This window comes from Ursus arctos, unplaced genomic scaffold (genome assembly GCF_023065955.2).
Source record: "Ursus arctos isolate Adak ecotype North America unplaced genomic scaffold, UrsArc2.0 scaffold_20, whole genome shotgun sequence".
NCBI lineage: Eukaryota > Metazoa > Chordata > Mammalia > Carnivora > Ursidae > Ursus > Ursus arctos.
In genome coordinates, this window is record NW_026622875.1 from 10,703,088 (window position 1) to 10,724,271 (window position 21,184).

Sequence of the window (21,184 nt, forward strand, 5' to 3'; positions counted from 1 at the left end):
TCTGGTACTGGACATTTAACAAATCTACAAGGGAGTAAAAGAATCAAGAATCTAGCGTGTCTAGCAAATCTAATCAAAACTGCTCAAACATTAACAAAATGAAGAGTTAGAAAATTCTGAAAGTTACTACATTGAAAGGGAAAAAAGAATGGAACATAACATACCTCAAAAGAAAATACCTTACCACTCCTTCATAGTAAGGAACAGTTTAAGAAGAATCTGAATTCAGTAAAGCAAAGATAAGAAAATAAACCAATAGAATGGATCACAAGACTGCTGACCTCTAAGACACGATGACCAAAAGAATGACAAGGAGCAAAGTGGAGGTCCCTTTAAAGTATTGCCGTAGAAGAAAGGCTCTAATCACAGTTTGTAGGTTCAGCTGCAAAAGAAAAAAAGTTAAAAGGAGTAAGTAAAAAGCTTGTAGACAGGAAGACAGGACTGATGATCCACCATGAAGACAAAAGATGTCTCTCCATAGGAAAGCCAAGTGTAATTATGAATATCTATTCAGAGATGTGTACAAGAACATTTCCCTGAAATAGAAAAAATGAACTACAAGTATGAAAAGATGCCTGAATCCAAGTGTTGAGAATATTATATCCAGTCAACCCATTAATCCGACTATAAACACAGGACAGGCATTCAAGAAAGCACTTAAAATACTATACCCATGAGCTGTTCTTGAAAAACTCACTGACAGTGAAATGCTGCCTATTAAGAGATAAATCAAAAAGAATTTCAGGAATGGAGAGTACATGCTAAATCAGTGAGTGATGTGTGTTGACAGAACACAGTACAAAACAAGTACAAAACAATATTGGAATTATAGATACAGAATAGAATATAAAGGTTTTTGTCTTGAACAATATAAAGTAATGATAATAAAAAACCAGGAGGTGGTCTGAAGAGTCAGTGTGAGAGAAATTAAGTAGGGAAGCTTAAGTCACACAGTTCATAAAAGGGACATACAATGAAATAAGACCAACTTTATGTTTCATAATCTCTTATTTTACATTTACAAAGATCCTTTATTATCTCATGATTGTGAAAATTTAGGATTCATCAGTTTAACTTTTATTCCTATTTAACTTTCTTTTTTAAATTGAACTAAAATTGGGACGCCTGGGTGGCTCAGTCAGTTAGGCGTCTGCCTTTGACTCAGGTCGTGGTCCCAGGACCCTGGGATCAAGGCCTACGTCTGGCTGCTTGCTAAGCAGGGAGCCTGCTTCTCCCTCTACCTGCCACTTCCCCTGCTTGTGTGCTCTCTCTCTCTCTGAAAAATGAATAAATAAAATCCTTTTAAAAATAGATAAATAAATTGAACTAAAATTAATTTTAATACTTTCATTAAAACAGCTTTTTTACTGTTATCCCATTGTTAGGATAGCATTTCTGTGCAGTTCTGTCAGTATATATGCAGAAGTGTCTGCAGTATTATTTACTTGGTTAATGGTTACTTCTGACAGTACGAACTTTAGAGAAATTTCTTCATTTGTACTTTTCTATATTCCTTGTGTGCTTTATAATGAGCCATGCATCATTTGTGTTCAAATTATGATTCTTCTTCAAACAAAAACCAGATGCCAGGCCTTTGTGCCAGTATGTAGTAGCAGTTAATTCTCAGTAGTAGAAATATGGATGTGGGTTATTTTATTTATGCTTTTCTGAATTTGTTTTTCCAAAATATGGGGTGGAGAATAACTTTTAAAATTATATTAGTGAATCTTTTGCAAAATGGAGCAGTACTTAAACATCAGTGGTTATTCTCTAGAGCTGGCAAACCTTTTCTGTAAAAAAAAAAACAAAAAAAAAAAACAGACAGTAAATATTTTAGGCTTATAAGCCGTATGGTGTCTCACTTCTGCCTTGATAATGTGAAAGTAACCGTAGGTAATAGATGAGTGAGTGTGACTTTGTTCCAATAAAACTTTATTGACAAAAACAGGTTTTTGCAACCTCTGCTCTAAAAACCTATTTTTGCCAGTGTTTTATAAAGCCAGGAAAACTTACAGCTGTTGGCGGGTATATGCTTTATAGCCCCTATAAATCTTTGTGAAAGGTATTCTAGTTCTGTTTGTTACCATTGCTCCCTAGATGCTGCATAACATGAAAGGACAGTTTGCTGAGCATCTTCTTGGAGCTGGATTTGTAAGCAGTAGAAATCCTAAAGATCCAAAATCTAATATAAATTCAGGTAAAGCAGAAAATGCAGTGTACAAATTGGCTTGCTGACATTGTTTGTTATATCCGTGTTTTACTTTTTTTTTCTCTATCTTCCTACCCTCAATAGATAATGAGAAAATAATTAAAGCTGTCATCTGTGCTGGTTTATATCCCAAAGTTGCTAAAATCCGACTAAATTTGGGTAAAAAAAGAAAAATGTAAGCATTGAAGATTATTATAAACTACTTAATTCTCTCCTTAAGCTTTTGAAATCCTCTTAATGCAGCAGAGCTTATATTGTAAACTTGTTCTTATTTATATTTGGACCATATTCTTCTTTACTTTTTGATCACTTAAGGCAAACTGTTTGCACGGGCATCACTTTCCTTCACAGCACATACCTGGTATCAGCTATTATTCACAAAGAATGTTAGTAAAATATAATACTAGGGTAAATATTAGGAAACTAAGCCAACTATAAAACAATGGTAGATGGACATTACTTAAGATTTTTTTAGGATTTCTTTTCCTCTAAGACGTATAATTTTATAATTTATCTCTTTGATGAAAATTATGGTGGGGGCGCCTGGGTGGGTCAGCCGTTAAGTGTCTGCCTTCGGCTCAGGTCATGATCCCAGGGTCCTGGGACCGAGCCCTGCATCAGGCTCTCTGCTCAGCCGGAAGCCTGCTTCTCCCTCTCCCACTCCCCCTGCTTGTTTTCCCTCTCGCTGCCTCCCTCTCTGTCAAGTAAATAAATAAAATCTTTAAAAAAAAAAAAATTATGGTGACTTCTCTGTTTTGAAAACTAAGGTATGACTTTTAAATATTTATATGTGTGTGTATATATATGTGTGTGTGTGTATATATACACACACACACACACACACAAATAACCAGCCTCAGTAATTGCAGACTGCGAGGCATGTTTTTTGCCTACCAAGTGAGTTCATTCTAGTGAGGAAACAGAGAAACTAAGTCTCAAATGACTAGCAGTATGTGAATTGATACCACCCTCTTAAAAGGCACACTAGATTAGAATCAGTTGTCAAGGCATTAAAATAGTGGCTCAGTGGATTCATAAGTGAATATATTAATTTGAGCACCGTGTCTTAAGGAAGTAATTCCACCCCGCATCTGGCTCCCTGCTCGGCGGGAAGCCCGCCTCTCCCTCTCATACTCCCCTTGCTTGTGTTCCCTCTCTCGCTGTCCTGTCTGTCAAATAAATAAATAAATAAATAATCTTAAAAAAAAAGTATATTGTAAAGAACATAGATGTCCAGTAGCAGTGGGCAGATTATTTGATAATATATTATAATGGCATATAAACGCATTGGCTTATAAAACAGTTACAGTGTAGTAACAAAATAATTCTGACATTAAATGAAAAAATTTAGATACCCTATGATTATAAATATGACAGAGTACTAGATCTGAGGTAGACTAAGTGCAGACATTGTTTTAGGGCAGAGTTTCTCAATTGTGATGACTTCACCTGCCGAGGGACATTTCATTTGGCTGTGTCTGGAGACATTGGTGGTGGGTACAGGTGGGGCAGTAGTATTAGCATCTAGTAGATAGAGGCCAGAGCTGCTATTAAACCTTCAGTATCCAGGACAGCACCCACAACAAAGATTACTCAGTCTAGTATGTCAAAAATGCAGAAGTTGAGAAACCCTGTTCAACATACGATATTACGGGTTACGTGAATTTTAATCATTGTGGCTGGATTAGCCTCATTTTAAGTGATACAGGTACTTTTTTGATAACAGTACTTTGTCAGATTTCTTTTCCTATCTATTCCTGACTTTACAGGTAGCTTAACAGAGAGACTCTGAAATACATATTATATATCTCTCTTGCCATCCTAGGAAGAATTTATGGAAAAAATGTAGTTCTGTTTGTATCGGTGCTATATTTTGGTCTAGACCAGGGTTCAGCAAATTTTAGTATGCTAGCTTGGCCAAAGTCTTGTTTGTGTAAATTTTTATTGGAACACAGCCATACCTATTCATTTACGTGATGTCCATGTCTCCTTTCCTGCTACGTCAGCAGAGTTGAGTAGCTGTGACAGAACTCAGAGCACCCACAAAGCCGAAAATATTTTCTCTGTGGTCCTATACAAAAAGAGTTTGCCAACCCCTACTGCTCTGTAGGGTGGCATTGGTTAAATAGACCGTGGTGAGGAAAAATAATTTCTGATTGTACTCTGAATAATGATTCGTCACCACGATTCATGATTTTGGTTAGAAGCATTTATGAATTCCTAGAACTACGGAAAGGATGTTCTTAAAAACAAATAGGAAGAAATGAGGGATTAGCAGCATTTATGCTGTCATTTAATACAGGTAATTACCAGTGACTATTTAAAGACAAACTACCAGACATCTCCCTGCTGAACTATTTTAAAGACTCCTACAAATTGAGGTAAATTGTTTTGTTCGCAAATATAGATTTGTAAATTTGTATCACAAAAATAAACTGCCCTCATCTGGAATTTTTTTTTTTTTTTTTTTTTTTTTTTTTTAGATTCTGGGATTGGTTTGGAATCTCCCAGATTTTAACTGCATTTTAACTTTTTTAAAGGGTCAAAGTTTACACAAAAACTGATGGACTGGTTGCTATTCATCCTAAATCCGTTAACGTGGAGCAAACAGAATTTCACTACAACTGGCTTATCTATCATCTGAAGATGAGAACAAGTAGTGTAAGTGAATATTTAAAATAATTATGAATTTGAATATCAGTCTTGCTGTATTTTACTGTTGTGTACTTTTCACAAAAATAAAATTTGTTCTGAAATACTTTTTTTCTGACATGAATTATAAGTTCTTTAAGCAAATCTATACTTTTAATGTGCAGCATGTCTGTCATGATGGGTCTTTGAATTTCAGTTAGTTGGGACGGTTATTTGATTTGCATAGTTTTCCTTCAGAGCCTGCTTTCAAGAAATACTGGCATTTTAGGGTATACAGGAGTTTACACCGTACCGAGAATTTTGTGGACATGTCACTATACCTTATAAGTACTGGTCAGAACATTGAGTGAGATTCTGCTTATGTATAGATAAAAATAATTTCAGATACATTAGTGCTTTCTTTTTGTCACTCAGAAAATATTTTATTTAAAGAATAGTGCTATTGTTTGAAACAAAAACGTAGAAACTCCTGTGTTCTCTGAATTAATGAAGACTGGCCAGTTTAAAATGGTATGTCTTTGGGGTGTCTGGGTGGCTCAGTTCTGCTAAGCAACTGCCTTTGGCTTAGGTCATGATCCCACAGTCCTGGGATTGAGTTGCGGATTGGGTTTTCTGCTCAGTGGAGAGCCTGCTTCGCTCTCTCCCTCTGCTGCTACCCCTGCTTCTGTTCTCTCTGTGTCTCTGTCTCTGTCTCTCTCAAATAAATAAATAAATAAAATCTTTTTAAAAAATAAAATAAAATGGTATATCTTCAAAATTAGTCTCCATATTAACATTAGCAGAATAATACCTAATTTAGAAGGAAAGCATTAATAGATCAATACCGGTGATAGTGAATTAATGTGGCAGTAATCCTTTCCGACTTGTGAATGTATTAATTTGCTTTAATTCTCATTATAGATATACTTATATGACTGCACAGAAGTTTCTCCATACTGTCTCTTATTCTTTGGAGGTGATATTTCCATCCAGAAGGATAACGATCAGGAAACTATTGCTGTAGATGAATGGATTGTCTTTCAGTCTCCAGCAAGAATTGCTCATCTTGTTAAGGTGACTGACTTTACATGGTTATCTTTGAATCTACATGCAAGTTAGCATGTGGTCTTGTGCTTTTGTACCAAGTGTTATGTATGTTATATTAAACATTTCTTGCTCTATTTCAGCAGAGCAAACAGTGTTGAGAAATTTATGCATAGTTTTTCCAGATTGTTTTTTGAGGTATTTGTAGATCAGCCATTCTAAGTGGCTCAGTGTGATTGAAGTTTGAAGTTTTTAACTTTACTTAGTTGGCTACTCACAACCACACTTTAGTTAGTTGCTCACTAAATAGTTCAGTCTTTTGTACAGTAGCTTACGAAATTTTTTTGTAACAGCTAAAGTCACTTTTATGTATCACATTGCTTAATAGTATATCTTCCTTTGTTGAACATATGTGATTTTTCCAACCTTAGGAATTAAGAAAGGAGCTAGATATCCTTCTGCAAGAGAAGATCGAAAGTCCCCATCCTGTAGATTGGAAGGACACTAAATCCAGAGACTGTGCTGTACTGTCAGCTATTATAGACTTGATCAAAACACAGGAAAAAGCAAGTCCCAGGAACTTTCCGCCACGATCCCAGGATGGATATTACAGCTGACAACTTTCCTGTGGTGGTCTGAAGATTTGACAGCCATTTTCCATCATAGTTTAATTTTTGGCTAGATGCCAAACCATGGGACATGAATATTTCCATATGTAAGGTAGAAACCTTTAGTAGGTAGTAAAGACGGAATGTGCATGATTTAACAATGTTATCTGTAGCTATTATAAATACATCATAAAAAGCAATATGTTCTCTGATCATATATTCTGTTGTGGTCATGTCCACACTTTGGGAGGACTGTTCTTATATATATTGAGTGTTGTACCATTTGAGAAATTCCTTTGTTCTGTTATGAGAAGTTAATCTTTCTGCTCATAGTGACTGAGTATGGAAACGAGTAAAAAGAGAATGATTAGGCAAAAAGTGTCAAGTTAAGAATTTGAACACAACCACATTTTTAAATGAAACTTCTCTCTGAAGTAAATTAATTTGTTGTAATAAAGCCCAGTATTTAATAAAATGTACAGTGTATAAATCTCAGCTAACTTTTTGGCTTGGTTTCTACATCTCTGTCCTTTGGCTTATTTGATTTTTTTAAAAATGTTTTTAGAATATATTTGTACCCCTTTTACATTAGCATAATGTAGCACTTGAGAAAGTGAGTCCAGGCTTGACCACCTAAGTTCAAACTTCAGCTGTGACTTACCTGCTCCCTTTAGCAAGGTACTTGGCTTCTCTGTTTTTTATTTATCTGTAAAATACAGGTAACATTGTGAGGATTAAACTTGTTGATACATGTAAAGTGCATAGACTAACGTCTGGCACATAGAATGTACTCACTAAATCCTAGTTTTTATTTGTCCCTGAATTTTTTTTTATAACAGTCCATTATGTTACACTCATTCCTATGCTCTGAGTCCTGTTTTACCCTCTCAGACAGTGGAAGCTAGTGTGATTTTAGGGCTAGTGAGTGATAGGCTAGTGTTTGCCTTATCGGACTGATAAATACCGTTGGTTGCTATCCCAACAGCCATTTGTCCCCATTTGCTTGATTTTTCACGTGTTCCCCCTCTGTGTGGCTTGGTGCCCAGGGATGTTGGACTCTCTTCCCCAAGGATGAATTGGATTGTTCTGAGCCAATCGTGTATGGTCTTAACTCTCCTTACAAGTAACTGATGAGGCATCAGTATGTGAACCTGTGTTGTCCATTGCATCTGACAAGAGATCTACAAGGGGACATCTGAGAAAGATTTTCTTCACTAGTAGACTTAGAGGAGGAAGTTTTCTCCTTTGGACATTGTCTTGTCTGAATCTGGCACTGCTGTAGCCATTTTGGGATTGCAGAGGATGATTAACTGAAACACATAGTCTGCATCAGTGAGTGTTTGTTGAGGCCTGTTTCTACCATTTCTTTTGTGATCTAACAGTTTGACCCACATGTCTGACAAAAGGTGTAAAAGTAGTAGTCCTGAACATTCTGCAGAAAGAAATGTAGGAAGAACATCCTGCTGCATCCTTAAAAATACACATTTTCTTGTGCCTTCCAATAAATGCAGAGAGACCAAAGGAAGAGTATCAAACAGTGACTGATTTACTGATAATGCTGGGATGATCTGTGTAACACCACTGGTTCAGGTACCGCTCCCATTTCTGGGAATGTATGTCAGCCTATCCTTGCCTTCTAAAGGTTTTGAATGTACTGTGTCGTAACTCCATTCTCTTGGCTAGTCTCCCAAAAGTGATCTCTTATTGAATTCTTGTATTGAGTCATCTCACAATATTGTGGTTTTGTCCCTAAACTCAAGGTGACCATTAGGTTCTCTCTGCTCTGTAAGTGTGTTTATGTTTGTGTATGTGTTTTCTTGCCTTTACTCTCCAGTTTAAATTCACAGCAGGCCAAACTGGTCTTGGAAGATAGCATTTAAAGAGGGGGGATTATTAGTTAATTGGTCCCATGTTCCCAAACCAATATTTAATCTCCATAAGAATGAGGAAAATGTTCCTGAAGAATTGTTTAAATAGAGCTATTGAAAGAGGTTAAAGCAGTCACTGTCACCCCCAATTTCTGTCTTCTGTACAGCCGATCAGGATGGAAATCTTGATTGAAGGTGCTATTTGTGTTGTTTCTTTTGTTTACAAAATAGTGTATTACTGAGCAGAAAATTTATTCCAGGTCTAAGAACTATTTGTTATATTTAGCAGTTTTAAGAAATAAGACATTAAAAAGAAAAGTCTATTTGCCTCACCATTCTTAGTGATACCTAGAATAACTCTTAAAAAAACAAAACAAAACCCTGAAACAAACTAAGGGGGAAAAGCAAAGAAACCACTGAATAATCTTTTAAAAAGTTTCTTTGAAAAGTAAGTACATGTAGTGCTTCCTAATTCATTAACTTGGGCAAAAGCTCTAGATACATTTATACCTATTACAACAAGTCATTTTCTGTTCTTACTGTAGTTTTAAAACAAAGTCCACCCTGAAAGCTAGAGCTTATTGAAAAGCTTTAGAAGGAATTTATTTTAGTACCCCCCTCACCCAAACGTAAATCGTAAATTTCCTTCCACTCTTTTAGCTGAGTTGTGTATATTTATTTTTAATTGTCAAGATCATGTGGTATAATCATATAATATGCTGATTGTTTTTAAATGACTTTTTTATTCTGATTTTAAAACAATATACCCTCGTTGTGAATATTTGGGAGTTAAAGAAAAGCATGTTACCACTGTTACATTTTGTTATATTTCCATGATGTATTTCCATTCTTTTTTTAAAGGTTTAAGATATTATTTTATATATAATAAAACTTGCCAATTTAAGTATATAATTCAGTGAATTTTGTCAAGTGTATAAAGTCATGTAATTGCTACCACCACAGTCTTGATCTAGAACATTCCCATCATCTAAGTTTCCCTGTACCCCTTTGCAGCCAATCCCCTGCTTCTACTTCTACCTATTGGCAGCCATAGGTCTGCTTTTTGTCATTAGTTTTGCCTTTTCTAGAATTTCCAATAAATGGAAAATCATATTTAGTCTTTTGTTTCTTTTACGTAACATAATGCTTCTGAGATATTCATGTCGTTGCATGTATCTGTAGTTAGTTGCTTTTTTATCGTTTAGTTGTATTGCCTTATATGGTTATACCACAGTTTGTTTGTTCATTGACTAATTGATGGACCTTTGAGTTATTTTCAGTTTTTTTTTTTTATTATAAATAAAGCTGCTGTGAACATGTGTGTATGAGGCTGTGTGTAGATAACGGTTTTCATTTCTTTGGGGAAGATACCTATGATTAAGATCATTGTGTCATGTGGTAAGTGTGTTTGACTTTATAAGAAACTGCCAAACTGATTTCCGGAGTGGGCTTGCTAGTTTACATTCCTGCCAGCAATGTAGGAGGGGTTCCGAATGTTTCAAATCCTTGCCAGGACTCCATATTTTGTTATTTGGTGTTGTTTTGTTTAGTACTAGCCTTCAGTGGGTGTGGAGTCCTAGATCACTGTGGTTTTTAATTTGTGTTTATTTCTGTAATGATTACTCAGGGATATTGATCTGTAGTTTCCTTTTTGTGGGGTAATGCTGGCCTCATAAAATGAGTTGGGAAGTATTCCTTTTCAAGTTTCTGGAAGAGGTTGTATAGAATTTGTGTTAATCCTTAAATGTTTGGAAGAACTCTCCTGTGAAACCATTTGCACCTGGACATTTCTTTTTCAGAAGTTTTTAGACAAACTCAATCTATTTAATAGTTATGGGACTATTTAGAGCTTTGATAGTTTGTGGTTTTCCATGAATTGGCCCATTTTATCTAAGTTGTTGAATTTAGGAGTCTCAAGTTGTTTAAATATCCCCTGATCCTTTTAATGTCTAAGGAATCTAATGATGATAGCCCCTCTTTCGTTCTTGACACTGGTATTCTCTTCTTATTTAGTCTTCCTAAAAGGTGTATCAGTTGTATTTATCTTTACGAAGAACCCATTTTTTAATTGAGTTTTGTTTTTTAAAGATTTTATTTTAGGTACTCTCCACACCCAACCTGGGGCTCGAAGCCACAAGCCCCAAAACCCAGAATCTCACGCTCTACCCACTGAGCCAGCCAGGCGCCCCTAATTGAGTTGTTTTCTAATTGTTGAGAATTAAGAGTTATTTGTATATTTTGGATGCCAGCCCTTTATCAGATACTTAGTTTTGCAAGATTTCCTCCTGCTCTGTGGATTAACTTTTCATTCTTCCGTCTTTCACAGCGCAGATATTTTTTATTTTAACAAAGTTCAATTTATCATTTTCTTTTTCATATATCATGCTTTTGGTGTTGTCAAAAAAAGTCATTGCCAAACCCAAGGTCACCTAGATTTTGTGTTACCTTCTAGGAGTTTTATAGTTTTGTATTTTACATTTAGGTCTAAGTTTCCAAGTTTTATTTTTGTCATTGATTTCTAACCTAAATGTAGTCATAGAACTGTTTAATTTCAGCCCTTTAAAATTGTTGAAACTTGCTTTATGACCCAGGAAATGGTCAAATGTTTTAATATCCTATGTGTTCTTGATAAGAATGTATATGTTTAAATTGTTGCAGTGTCCTGTATATGCCTATTACGTTAAATTGGTGTCCGTATCTCCCATACTTTCATTGATTTTTATCTACTTCTACACTCTTATGTAGCAAATGAGAGTAAAAGCGTCATATGCTATGATTTCAGATTTATTTCTTCTACTTCTCCCAAATTTTGTTTTATATATGTTGAGACCATATTGTTGGGAGGAAATATATATATGGAATTGTTATTATCTTCCTGGTTCAATAAACCTTCCATCATTAGGCTCTCTCTATCCCTAGTCGGACCTTTTATCTTAAAGACTATTTTGTCGGATAGTGACATAGCTCCATGTATTGCATATTGTGATGTTCTGCCCAGACCCTCTCTCAAAACTGAAGGATGAATTCTCTTAGCTGCTACGAGTGCTGTCACATAACAGCCTTCACCTGTCAGCCCTCTGCAGGAATTGTCCTCAGCTGAAGAGAGCCACTTTACCCAAGGCCATTTCCCCTCCCCGGGGACAGCCTGCATCCTGTGACCAGTCAGAGCAGGTTACAAAGTTCCCCTTGCCAATGCTCCCTCTCTCTGCTCTCCTCTGGGACTCCAACTGAATCTTCGCATTCTCCCTATCTCTGTTCTACATGCTTCCTTGTGGGTGTTTCTTTCAGCCTCTCTTCCAATTCACCAACTAATCTGTTCAATTTAGTTCCATAATTTCTAGTGTTGGTCCCCCCCCCCCGTTGCTTCTTACAGTTGTTAGTACTGTATTGCATTTTAACGTTTGGCTTTACCTCTAAAAATGGTAATTATGATTGTTTGATGTATCCAATTATTTCAATATCTAAAGCCTGTAAGTATCCATTTTTTCTGTATCATTGGTTCTGTGTCTCAAAGTGTTTGCTAATTTGACGAACCTTTTGAGAATTGTTATTGGAAATAACTGAGGTAACCCTTCACAGTAAGGCCTAACTTCCGTTTGTCCGGTCCTTAGTGTGCTGGAAGCCCAAAGAGCAAAGCTTGAGGTCCTCCAAGCTCATATTCTCACTCCAAAATAAGCCCTTCGGGGATTCAGTCCACAAGGGTGATGACCGCAGGCACGAAACACTGCCCTGCCTTGTCGAGCCCTCACGTCCCCTCAAGTAGCTTTGCCTCTGTGGCTAACGCCCAGGGAATGCAGCGGCAAAGAGGGCACTGTATCTTGCTAGTCCATTCTTCTTCCTCTTCCATCACCAACTTCAGTAAAAATCCAACAAAGGCGGCTTTGATTGGTGTTTCCTACCACATGGCTGTATCTTAGTAAATACAAGATACAGGGAAACTCAGTATCTAGCATTTTAAGGTTTACATTAGTGCTGAGGGCAGAACTTTAAGATGACCCCCATTATCGCACCCCCACCTGGCCCAGTGTTACGCCTGTGATTACGTTCTACCGCATGGTACAGGGCCCTGTGGTTCTCATGAAGGTCACAAGTAGGCTGGTTTTGAGTCCATCATAAGGGTGATCATCCTGTAGGCCTAATGTAATTTCATGAGTTTCTTAAAAGCAGAGTTTTCTCCAGCCGGTAGCAGCAGATGGAGTCAGATTCCAAGTGTGAGAAGGATTCACTGGTGCCTTGAAGATGGAGGAACCCATGTGGAGGAAGAGGAACAGGTTCAAGGAGCCGTGAGCACCCCACAGCCCTGGCAGCCAGCAAGGAAGCAGGGACCTTAGTCCCACAGCCACGAGGAACTGAATTCTGCCAACAACAGGTGTGAGCATGAAAGAAGATACCAAGGTCTGGCTGAGCAAGCAGCCAGCTAACACCTCGGTGTCAGCCTCATGAGATGGAGACTCTAAGCAGAGAACCCGCCGGGCCGTCCTGGCCTTCTCACTACGGCACCGTGAGATAATAAACGGATGGCGGTTGAAGCCATTAAGTTTGTGGTAATTTGTTAGGCAGTAAAAGAAAACACAGGAGTCAGTCTTTGCCTTCCACCAGCATTCACCAGGTGGTGAAACTTCACAAGCACGGAGGTTCGCCTACTAGGTAGCCAAAATGAGTAAGAGCTAGCAGGGAACCGCCACCGATTTAAGATCAGCTATTCTGTCGTGCAGTTTTGTGGGAACTATAAGAAACATCAGCGCCCAGCTCTTAAAAATGCTCCAGCCTCCTAGGGCAGCTGATGCCAACATGTACCCACCAGGAAATATCAGTGCCCTTTAATGTTAGCTGTAGATCCCTTCTGAGTTGACCAAAAATTCAGCAAATTACATACTTAAATGAATCCATGCTATAGTGAATTAAATCACACGAATACAAAAGAACAAGTATATACAAAATCTTTATAAATTCACTTCACCAAAAGTATACAAGCAGTATCCATTCGTTGGGACAAAAATGAGTATTTTTCTTCTCCACAGGTCACTGAATGGTCATTGTACAGTTCTGAGAAGCTATTCGTAGAAACTGAACTAGGTTGGAAAGCTGTACTGTCCTATAAAAATGACAGTTCACGGTGGAAATGAAATGGATTATGTTACACACCTGCTGTATAACAACGCAACCCAGTAACAGTACTGACCTGCTTGCTATATGAGGCTTTGATTTATAAAACGCACGTATTTCCAAGACCGTTTAACACCTCCACTTATAAATTAATTCACAGGACTCATACGATTGCTTTTTAGCTTCAAATGGATATTAGCAAAAATAACACAAAATGATCCGTTTGCAAGCAACACATTTACTTTCTTTCCTAAATGCAAACATCACATGAGATTAGATTACAATTTCTTAACCTCTCCTCTAAAAGGTCTGTGCCATGAAAGAGGAGGTGCCTTGTTTTACCAACCCGGAGAAACCTCCAGCTGTGTCCACAGCTATTACTTCATTGACCGGCCCACACCTCAAGGAACTCAGGGCCTGGCATGTCTTTGACACCCAGAAATGTCTGCATAAGTAAAGGAGAGCAATCCAGGGACGAGAAGGCCCTGAGTGCACCACACTGGCTCACGGCCGAGTTGGCATGACACAGGGTGTGTGAGGCAAGCATACTTCACTCCCACCCCGGGCTTCTGCTTTGCTCACTTCACTCAGGATTTGGGTACCTGGTTGGCAGGCAGTAGGTGGGACATGTCACACACAGATCTGAGTCCTTGAATAACGTACGCGTCTCCAGGTTTTATCCCTCAGTAGAAGATGGACTACAGAGGAACCTAGCTGCCAGGAAAAATCACTCCCCCCCAACTCATCTTCCAAACCCTCATTCCCTCTCTATGAAATGAACTCTTAAAATCCTCTGTCCTTGCACCAGTGGAAAAAATGAAGTTCTGCAGACACCCACAGTTAAGAGAGCCTCCAAATCCACCCAGCAAGGCCTTTAGTGCGTATAAAACGGATTCCCGTTAAGACCAAAATGTTATGTTTCAGTTGGGTACCATGCTGGCATCTTGATACCTTGGTAAGGCCTAATTTTACCTTGAGACTGTGTCTCAGCCAATTTCCTGTTTAGAAACAGGAGCAGGAACAGTCGAAAATCTTTATTAAAGAAATTATAAAAGGCAGAATTATTAAAGGCAAAGCAGCCTCATGTCGGTTTACCAGCTTGTTTGGAAACATTAAAAAAAAGTAGGACCCTCTCCTACATTCAGGATTTTTTCACTTACGTGAACCATCTAAATTCTACCTTATTTGAGTAGCCTGAGTAGGGTTTTATTAGGCTCTACTTACCAGAGACCAGTATTGGGTAAGACAGATTTAAAAACGAAAATCTCTAAAAGTAAGCTTCGTCTCCTACTAATGAGGAAAGAGGTGGCAAAAATTCAAGTGTCAATTTCCCTTTCCTGGGAAGAGGTTTAGAAAAACTCAACAGCTCACCTTTTGAGCTCTACCAGCTCCTTGTGAAATGCTCATAGCATTAGAATCAGATCTAAAATATAAGAGGCAGAAAAAATATTTACAAAACCGGGCGTTCCTTAAACACACAGACTCTTGCTAAGACCAGGAGAACCATACAGAGGAGATGTTAAAAAGAGGGGCAGTAACATTCTTGGCGAAATAGGAAAGAGAAAACCAGGGTACAGCCTCCAACATCCATTTTTCATGCCAGAGAAGGGTGAGCCCGGCCGCAGCTTCGGCCACCGGGTCCACGCCCGGCCTCTCCACTATCTACGGGCCTCAACACGGCTGCAAGTGCACGGCGTGCCCCCACTGAGCCTTGCGGACTCCCTCCATCCGGTGGCTCTTCTCCCGAGAGAGCAGAACCACCTGGCAAGCGTGAAGGCAAGCGTTCGCATTCTTCTAACGAAACGGGCTGTGTTAAAACGAACAACAAAGCCGGCCCAGAACCAAGCAGCCAGCCGGGATGCAGTGCGAACCTCGCGGTCGTGGAAGGCTGTGGGGGAGGCTACACGTTGGTTTCCAGGCCTAGCAAGCGTCCCATTCTCTCCACGTTCTTGTCAATGGTAGCCTGACAGGTTATCTCCTTGGCACATTCCATAGGAAACCAGCCCCTCTCTCCATCTCGCAGTCGTTCCCCCTCATACCAGCCTGCGGATGACAGCAGAGTCCTCATGAAGCCACGAGGGTGTGGAGGAAACCGGGACCCTCCCTGGCTCCGGGAGGATGCGAGCGGATTTCAGAGGCAGCATCCTGCCCCAGCTTGTGCGTGACGGATGATGGAAGGCAAGGAGAGCGGGGAACAGAGGGAAGGGCCTTAAGAGGGGATGCATGACATACCAGTGGTGGGACACTGTCAGGGGCCCCGAGGGGAGGAGGCTCAAAAGAGCCTGGGAGTTGGGCTGGGATGGGGAAGGGGGTGCTGTTCATAGAGAGGGGCAGCAGGAAACGGATTTTTTTTTTTTTTTTTTTTTTTTTTTTTTAAGCGAGGAAGGAAGAACCTCTGGAGATGAGCACGAAGTCACTGGGGGACTAGGAAGGAAGGGAAACTTTTCAAGGTTGCTTTTGAATAACATACCATGTGACTGCATTTCTAGTCAAAAACATTAAAAGCAATAGTGTTGATAGAGGAAAGGCAAGTGCATATGAGAAAACCAAAAGGATATGGAACATGAGCATTGAAAACAAAATGAGACTCCTCCATTCTACGGCACCCCGAAAGCTGCATCGGGCGTGCCCCTAAGAACCCCCACTCACCATCGCTGACCCGCTGATAGATGAGAACCACATCCGCCACCTGCAGGGAGAGTTCGTCTGGCTGCTTGGCAGTGAACGATCTAATGATTTCCACCTGGGTCAGTGCTGCGGGGAAAGGGGGCACACGCTGAGCTTCCAGCAGCAGAGGAAAACCAGAACAGCTACAGATCAATACTGTACAGTTAGTTGGTCTTTCTGAGCGATTCAAAGCCGGCACTGACAGAAACAAGTTCAGCGTCTATCAAGCAGAAATTCTGTTCCAGGAACTGTCTTGTTTGCCTAAGAGCTTTAGAACTTTAGAAGCTCAGGATCAATAGAGGCCTTCTGTGATGCACGAATCCCCTCAAAAATAGCCATGACAAGGAGCCATTAGTCACGTCACACAATACAGCAGACAATGCCATTGTGCACTGGGGAAACTGAGGCCAGACAGGTAATGTGCCAAGGCCACGTAACTGACGACAACATCTGCAGTACACCCATTCTCTGGCTTCCAGCCAGGGGGCCTCCCCAGGCCGCCGGCACAGGAAAGCTGCCAAAGACGTTCAGAAATAAACGGAGCTCCACCCACAAGTCAGACAACATTTTAGAGTTCCCCCAAATGCTGAATCATAACAAAACGCTTATAACTTCAGTGACCTGGTGGTGACTGCCTTGAGTTCCTAATATGTTTTTTTTTAATAATATAAAACTGGATTCTAGGCAACTTTCAAACCAATCACTTTCGCTTTGGCTCCAAGCTGAAAGCTATGATTTTTGAGTGCTCCAAGATAACCAGTTTTGTTGCCCTGGTTCCTTCGATTTGACCTTCCAGCTAGAAATACCCAGAGCAACCTAACATTCAAGTGAAGGTGCTAATAAGCGCAGGACACTGCTTTACTGCATCCGTTCCTACTGCCCCAGAAGAACGAAATACATTTTCTTACTGTTATTACTTTAATAAACAAGCTCACGAGGAATGGTAAAGTAATTTTCCTTAAGGTTAAAAAATACATTTCAGCTTAGATTCAGACTGTCCACATGGAGAAGGCTTAAACATGCGACTCTTGCCCACTAACACACAGCTGAAAATCTAAGGGCTTTACAGGACAAGCAGGGCTTTCAACCGAGGCTGTTAACTTAATCCCGACAATACCCCCGTATTGTATAGAACGATGCAGCTGACTTGCAGATGATTAAACAGGCTCAGGAAGGCTTTGCAATGCTTTGCCACGTTTACACGACAAAGAACTGCACCTTGGATTTGAATCCAGAGCCCCTGGCTTCCAAAGCAGGGATCATAGGGTTCTACGATGCAGGGGGACCAGAACGCTTGGACAAGAAACACACGGAGCAGGGATTGTGGCGGTTAACCATTAACAACCCGGCGTCCAGCAGGGGGCACAGCCCCTCCACGTTCCACAGCCAGCGGCCCTCCAGGTACTTACACGTTCGGTCCAGCGGCTGCTTCCCGCTGCTGTGTCCCAGGGCGGTTATCCAGCGGGCCCGTTCGCTCCTAAACACAGAGGGCAGATGCAACTGAGAGACTCAAGGCGCCTGGACGACAAGTAATGAAAAGCCGTTCCCAGAAAACGGGAGAGATTCCCTGGAGAGTTATGGGGCTGGCCTTTAGAACAGGGCGGGTATGAGTCATTTAAAAATGATAATCTGGGGGATCTAGGCTGAACGCTAGTCACTACTGTTAAAAAGATTCGGAATGAATTTGGCTAATTACTGATTAAATGGCATTTCTCACAGGACAGTTTAACATTTAATAAAGAGCTGATTACACCAACACATAATCACATAAAGATATTTAGTATACTCAATCTGATTTAACATTTCAAAAAAGCAAATTACATTTTGAAAAATTCGAGTACATCAGTCTCTCTACATTTCCTCTTCCTCCACCTACACTCAAACCATTTCAGAAAAGATGAATCTACAAGTATTTAAAGTTGTTTAGTTCCTCTTATGGCTGAGATTGCCAAACAGGAGCCTACTGAAATAAACAGAAAGTCTTCGAACTTTCTTAGACTCTTCCCAAATGCTTAAAAGGATTTAATGAATACAGCCAAAAAATTTTTAAGGAAAGACGCAACTGAGACTTTTAAAATAATATTAAGCTGTAATTCTATGAAACAAAATAATTATTTAAAGGATCAGAAGTCTCAGATAAGCATTATTCCATAATACTTATAATTCACAGTTTTTGATTTGGAAAGTCAAGCATCAGGATTGTAATTAATTAAATAAGGCCACACACACACACACACACACACACACACACACACACACACACACACTTTAAATCTCCTAAGGAGCACTGATTAAACCCACACTACAGGGGCGCCTGGATGGCACAGCGGTTAAGCGTCTGCCTTCGGCTCAGGGCGTGATCCCGGCGTTATGGGATCGAGCCCCACATCAGGCTCCTCCGCTATGAGCCTGCTTCTTCCTCTCCCACTCCCCCTGCTTGTGTTCTCTCTCTCGCTGGCTGTCTCTATCTCTGTCGAATAAATAAATAAAATCTTAAAAAAAAAAAAAAACCCACACTACAGGGTGCCTGCAGCTCAGGTCATGATCCCAGGGTCCTAGGATGGAGTCCATGTCGGGCTCCCTGCTCTGCGGGGAGTCTGCTCCACCCTCTTCCTCTGCCTCCCCTCACTTGTGCTCTCAATCTCGCTCAAATCAATACATAAAATCTTAAAATAAAATAAAATAAGCCCATACGCCATACTGTATATGGCAGATACAAGCACCTGACATCCATTATTTCAGGTCATCCCCCCAAAGCCCGTTAAAGGATGAGAAGGTAGCACGGAGGTCCTGAGACAAGCCATCCAAACCAAGGGGAGCTTGACTCTGCACTCCGCCTTCTTAGGAAGGGACGCCTTTATGCCCAGTGCTTGAAAAACATTTTTTTTCTCCTGTTAACAGCCTGTACCTAAAGAAGCTTCTCGCTGTTGCCGTATCTTCACTGCCCCTCAGGTACCCTTCCGTCCGGGCAGAGCAGACCGCTGGCCGGACTGGGGCAGGCCACGGGGCTCCACACCCTTCCCGGCCTGCTCTTCTCGCTCTCAAGTAGGACCTGGCCTGTTCCTACCCATTGCACTCTGAACATACATAAAACACCGCGCTACTCTTAAGTCTGTACAGATCTGTGAGTGGTTTCATAGGTACCCCCACGCCTTCTGCCCCTCCCCTCTCAGGAGCCGCCCACGAAGGGAACCTCCACCACAGACTAGTTTTCCCTGTCTTACGCTTTATGACAACGGAATCCTATAGTGTATCCACTTCTGTTCAGCACGTCCACTCAGTTCTGAACACACCAGCCTCACCTCCTCGGGGTGCCCTCCTCGGATGCAGGAGCCCACACCTCCATCCCCAACCAGTCTGATGGCCCCGCTCCGGGCACTCCCCCGCACAGCCCTATCACACTGCAGGCCAGCTGTAAGCCTCACGAAGGCAGGCACTTGTCTCTTCAGTTCACTGCGAGATCTCCAGGAAACTGCCTGGCACACAACGGAGGCCTGCACTCCTCTCTTAACCTAAGGAATCACTGTCACCCAGCACACACTGCCCCCCATGTCCTGACTCGTCTGCTTCTCGTACTAGGCCATAAACTGCAAGAGGGCAGGAACTGGGTCTTGTTCTAAACAGTTATGGAATGCTTATGTGCCAGCTATGGTACTTTTTTGTGTTTTGTGAGTCCCATCGAATTTAATCTTTATAACAATCTTGGAAATTAAGTAGTAACATTATTATTTCCATTGTATTGTTCAGAGGACAAAGCTGAAGTTTGGAGTGTTAAGCTAGTGACAGCAAGTGATGGAGTCAGCGTTAAGCCAGGTAGTCTGGGGCCTAACGGGCGGGGTTCCCTAGCAGGTGCTCACAAAATAATGCGGGAAGTCAGGAAGGGTGCTGCAAGACAGACTTCGTTAAGAAACTGAGGCTGGGCCCCAGTCACGCTGGTGTGTCAAGTAGTAAGCAATGGGCACAGTTTACGTAGACACTGATGGTTCTGCTTGCTTTCAAAGACTCTACTATAGGACACAAAGGGCTGTAGGGGGTTTTATAAGGAACAAGTACTTTATAAAGCACAACCTTCTTTAAAATGATCCTAAGCAAACACTGACATCTTTGATATCATCTCTTCGTCAGATAAGATCTATTTTTTTACTCGGGCTCAACTGGAATTTCCAAAGTACAAAGGCAGCTGAAAACTAATATTTGACAGATGGAAGAACCGTTCACCAAGAGAAAAATCTAAGATGACCCGTGTGCGTCCCTGTGCGCCACACCCAAACCCGTCGGACTCCTCTTCGCCCCTGGGCGCGTCTCCGCGTGGCCCTGACTCCTGCCTGTGGCCCTTCGCGTCACTTCCCTGGCACAGCCCGCCTCTGGCATCCGGTGGCCCGTTTCAGGGACGGCCTGACCCTGCGGCCAGTTTCCAGAAGTCCAGATGAAACCTTTCACTCGTGTGGCAAGCTGCCTGGATGCTAATGGCATCCCTTAGACACGGCGGGCCCTCACAGAGCCTCGAGAGGACAGAACAAGACACTCCTTGTTGCCCTCACTGAAAGGCGCTGCTTCTTGAAATGGCTTCAGTTGAGCGGGTCTCCCACCCCCCCACCCCCCACATGCCGTCAAAACCGCACAACTTCCCCCCGGGGCCTCCAAGAGCCCTGCCAAGGAGCTCCTTCCCACTAAAGCGGAAAGCACAGCAGCCCTGAAGCAGGGAGGAGACTCCCTCAGCAGAAGAGGGAATTCTGAGAACAAGACAAACTGGGGCACAGGCATACCCATTATTAAACTGAGCTGTCAAGTCCGGGGCTCGCTCGAAGACAGCTATTTTCTCCAGGGACAGTAGGAAACAATCGATGTGAATTCACAATCCGCCCCACCCCCAGTTCAAAGATTTTTCCCTTTACCCCAGTAAAGTGAGAGAACAAGGAACACTGCACTGGTGTGGACCCGCGGCACGTCCCCGCTGAGACGGCCAGCCACCGCCTCCGTGGACCACCGTCCACTGAGCACCTCCTGCCTCTGCACGAGCCCCGTGGTAGGACGGGGTTGCAAAGTGAATA

At 41.2% G+C, this 21,184-nt stretch overlaps 2 protein-coding genes across 12 annotated transcripts in view; one reads left to right on the forward strand and one right to left on the reverse strand.

Moving 5' to 3' along the window:
- DHX36 (DEAH-box helicase 36) overlaps positions 1-9,688 on the forward strand; it is a 52,733-nt gene extending 43,045 nt beyond the window's left edge. Inside the window, exons 21-25 of the mRNA XM_026497323.4 lie at positions 2,098-2,197; positions 2,294-2,384; positions 4,750-4,870; positions 5,762-5,914; positions 6,316-9,688. Of these exons, the coding sequence (XP_026353108.2) occupies positions 2,098-2,197; positions 2,294-2,384; positions 4,750-4,870; positions 5,762-5,914; positions 6,316-6,501 (651 nt within the window). The 3' untranslated portion in view covers positions 6,502-9,688. The remainder of the gene's footprint in view (positions 1-2,097; positions 2,198-2,293; positions 2,385-4,749; positions 4,871-5,761; positions 5,915-6,315) is intronic.
- ARHGEF26 (Rho guanine nucleotide exchange factor 26) overlaps positions 1-21,184 on the reverse strand; it is a 504,613-nt gene that overhangs the window by 373,908 nt on the left and 109,521 nt on the right. For 4 of the 11 annotated variants that reach the window (XM_026497320.4, XM_057316049.1, XM_044383507.3 and 1 more), the window contains 3 exons: positions 17,543-17,610; positions 16,116-16,220; positions 13,285-15,509 (listed from right to left, as the gene is read on the reverse strand). In XM_026497320.4, coding sequence (XP_026353105.2) covers positions 15,367-15,509; positions 16,116-16,220; positions 17,543-17,610 — 316 coding nt within the window. In that variant the 3' untranslated portion in view covers positions 13,285-15,366. Of the gene's footprint in view, positions 1-13,284; positions 16,221-17,542; positions 17,611-21,184 lie in introns of those variants that run through there. The other 7 variants (XM_057316043.1, XM_057316047.1, XM_057316044.1 and 4 more) reach the window with 2 other exon arrangements.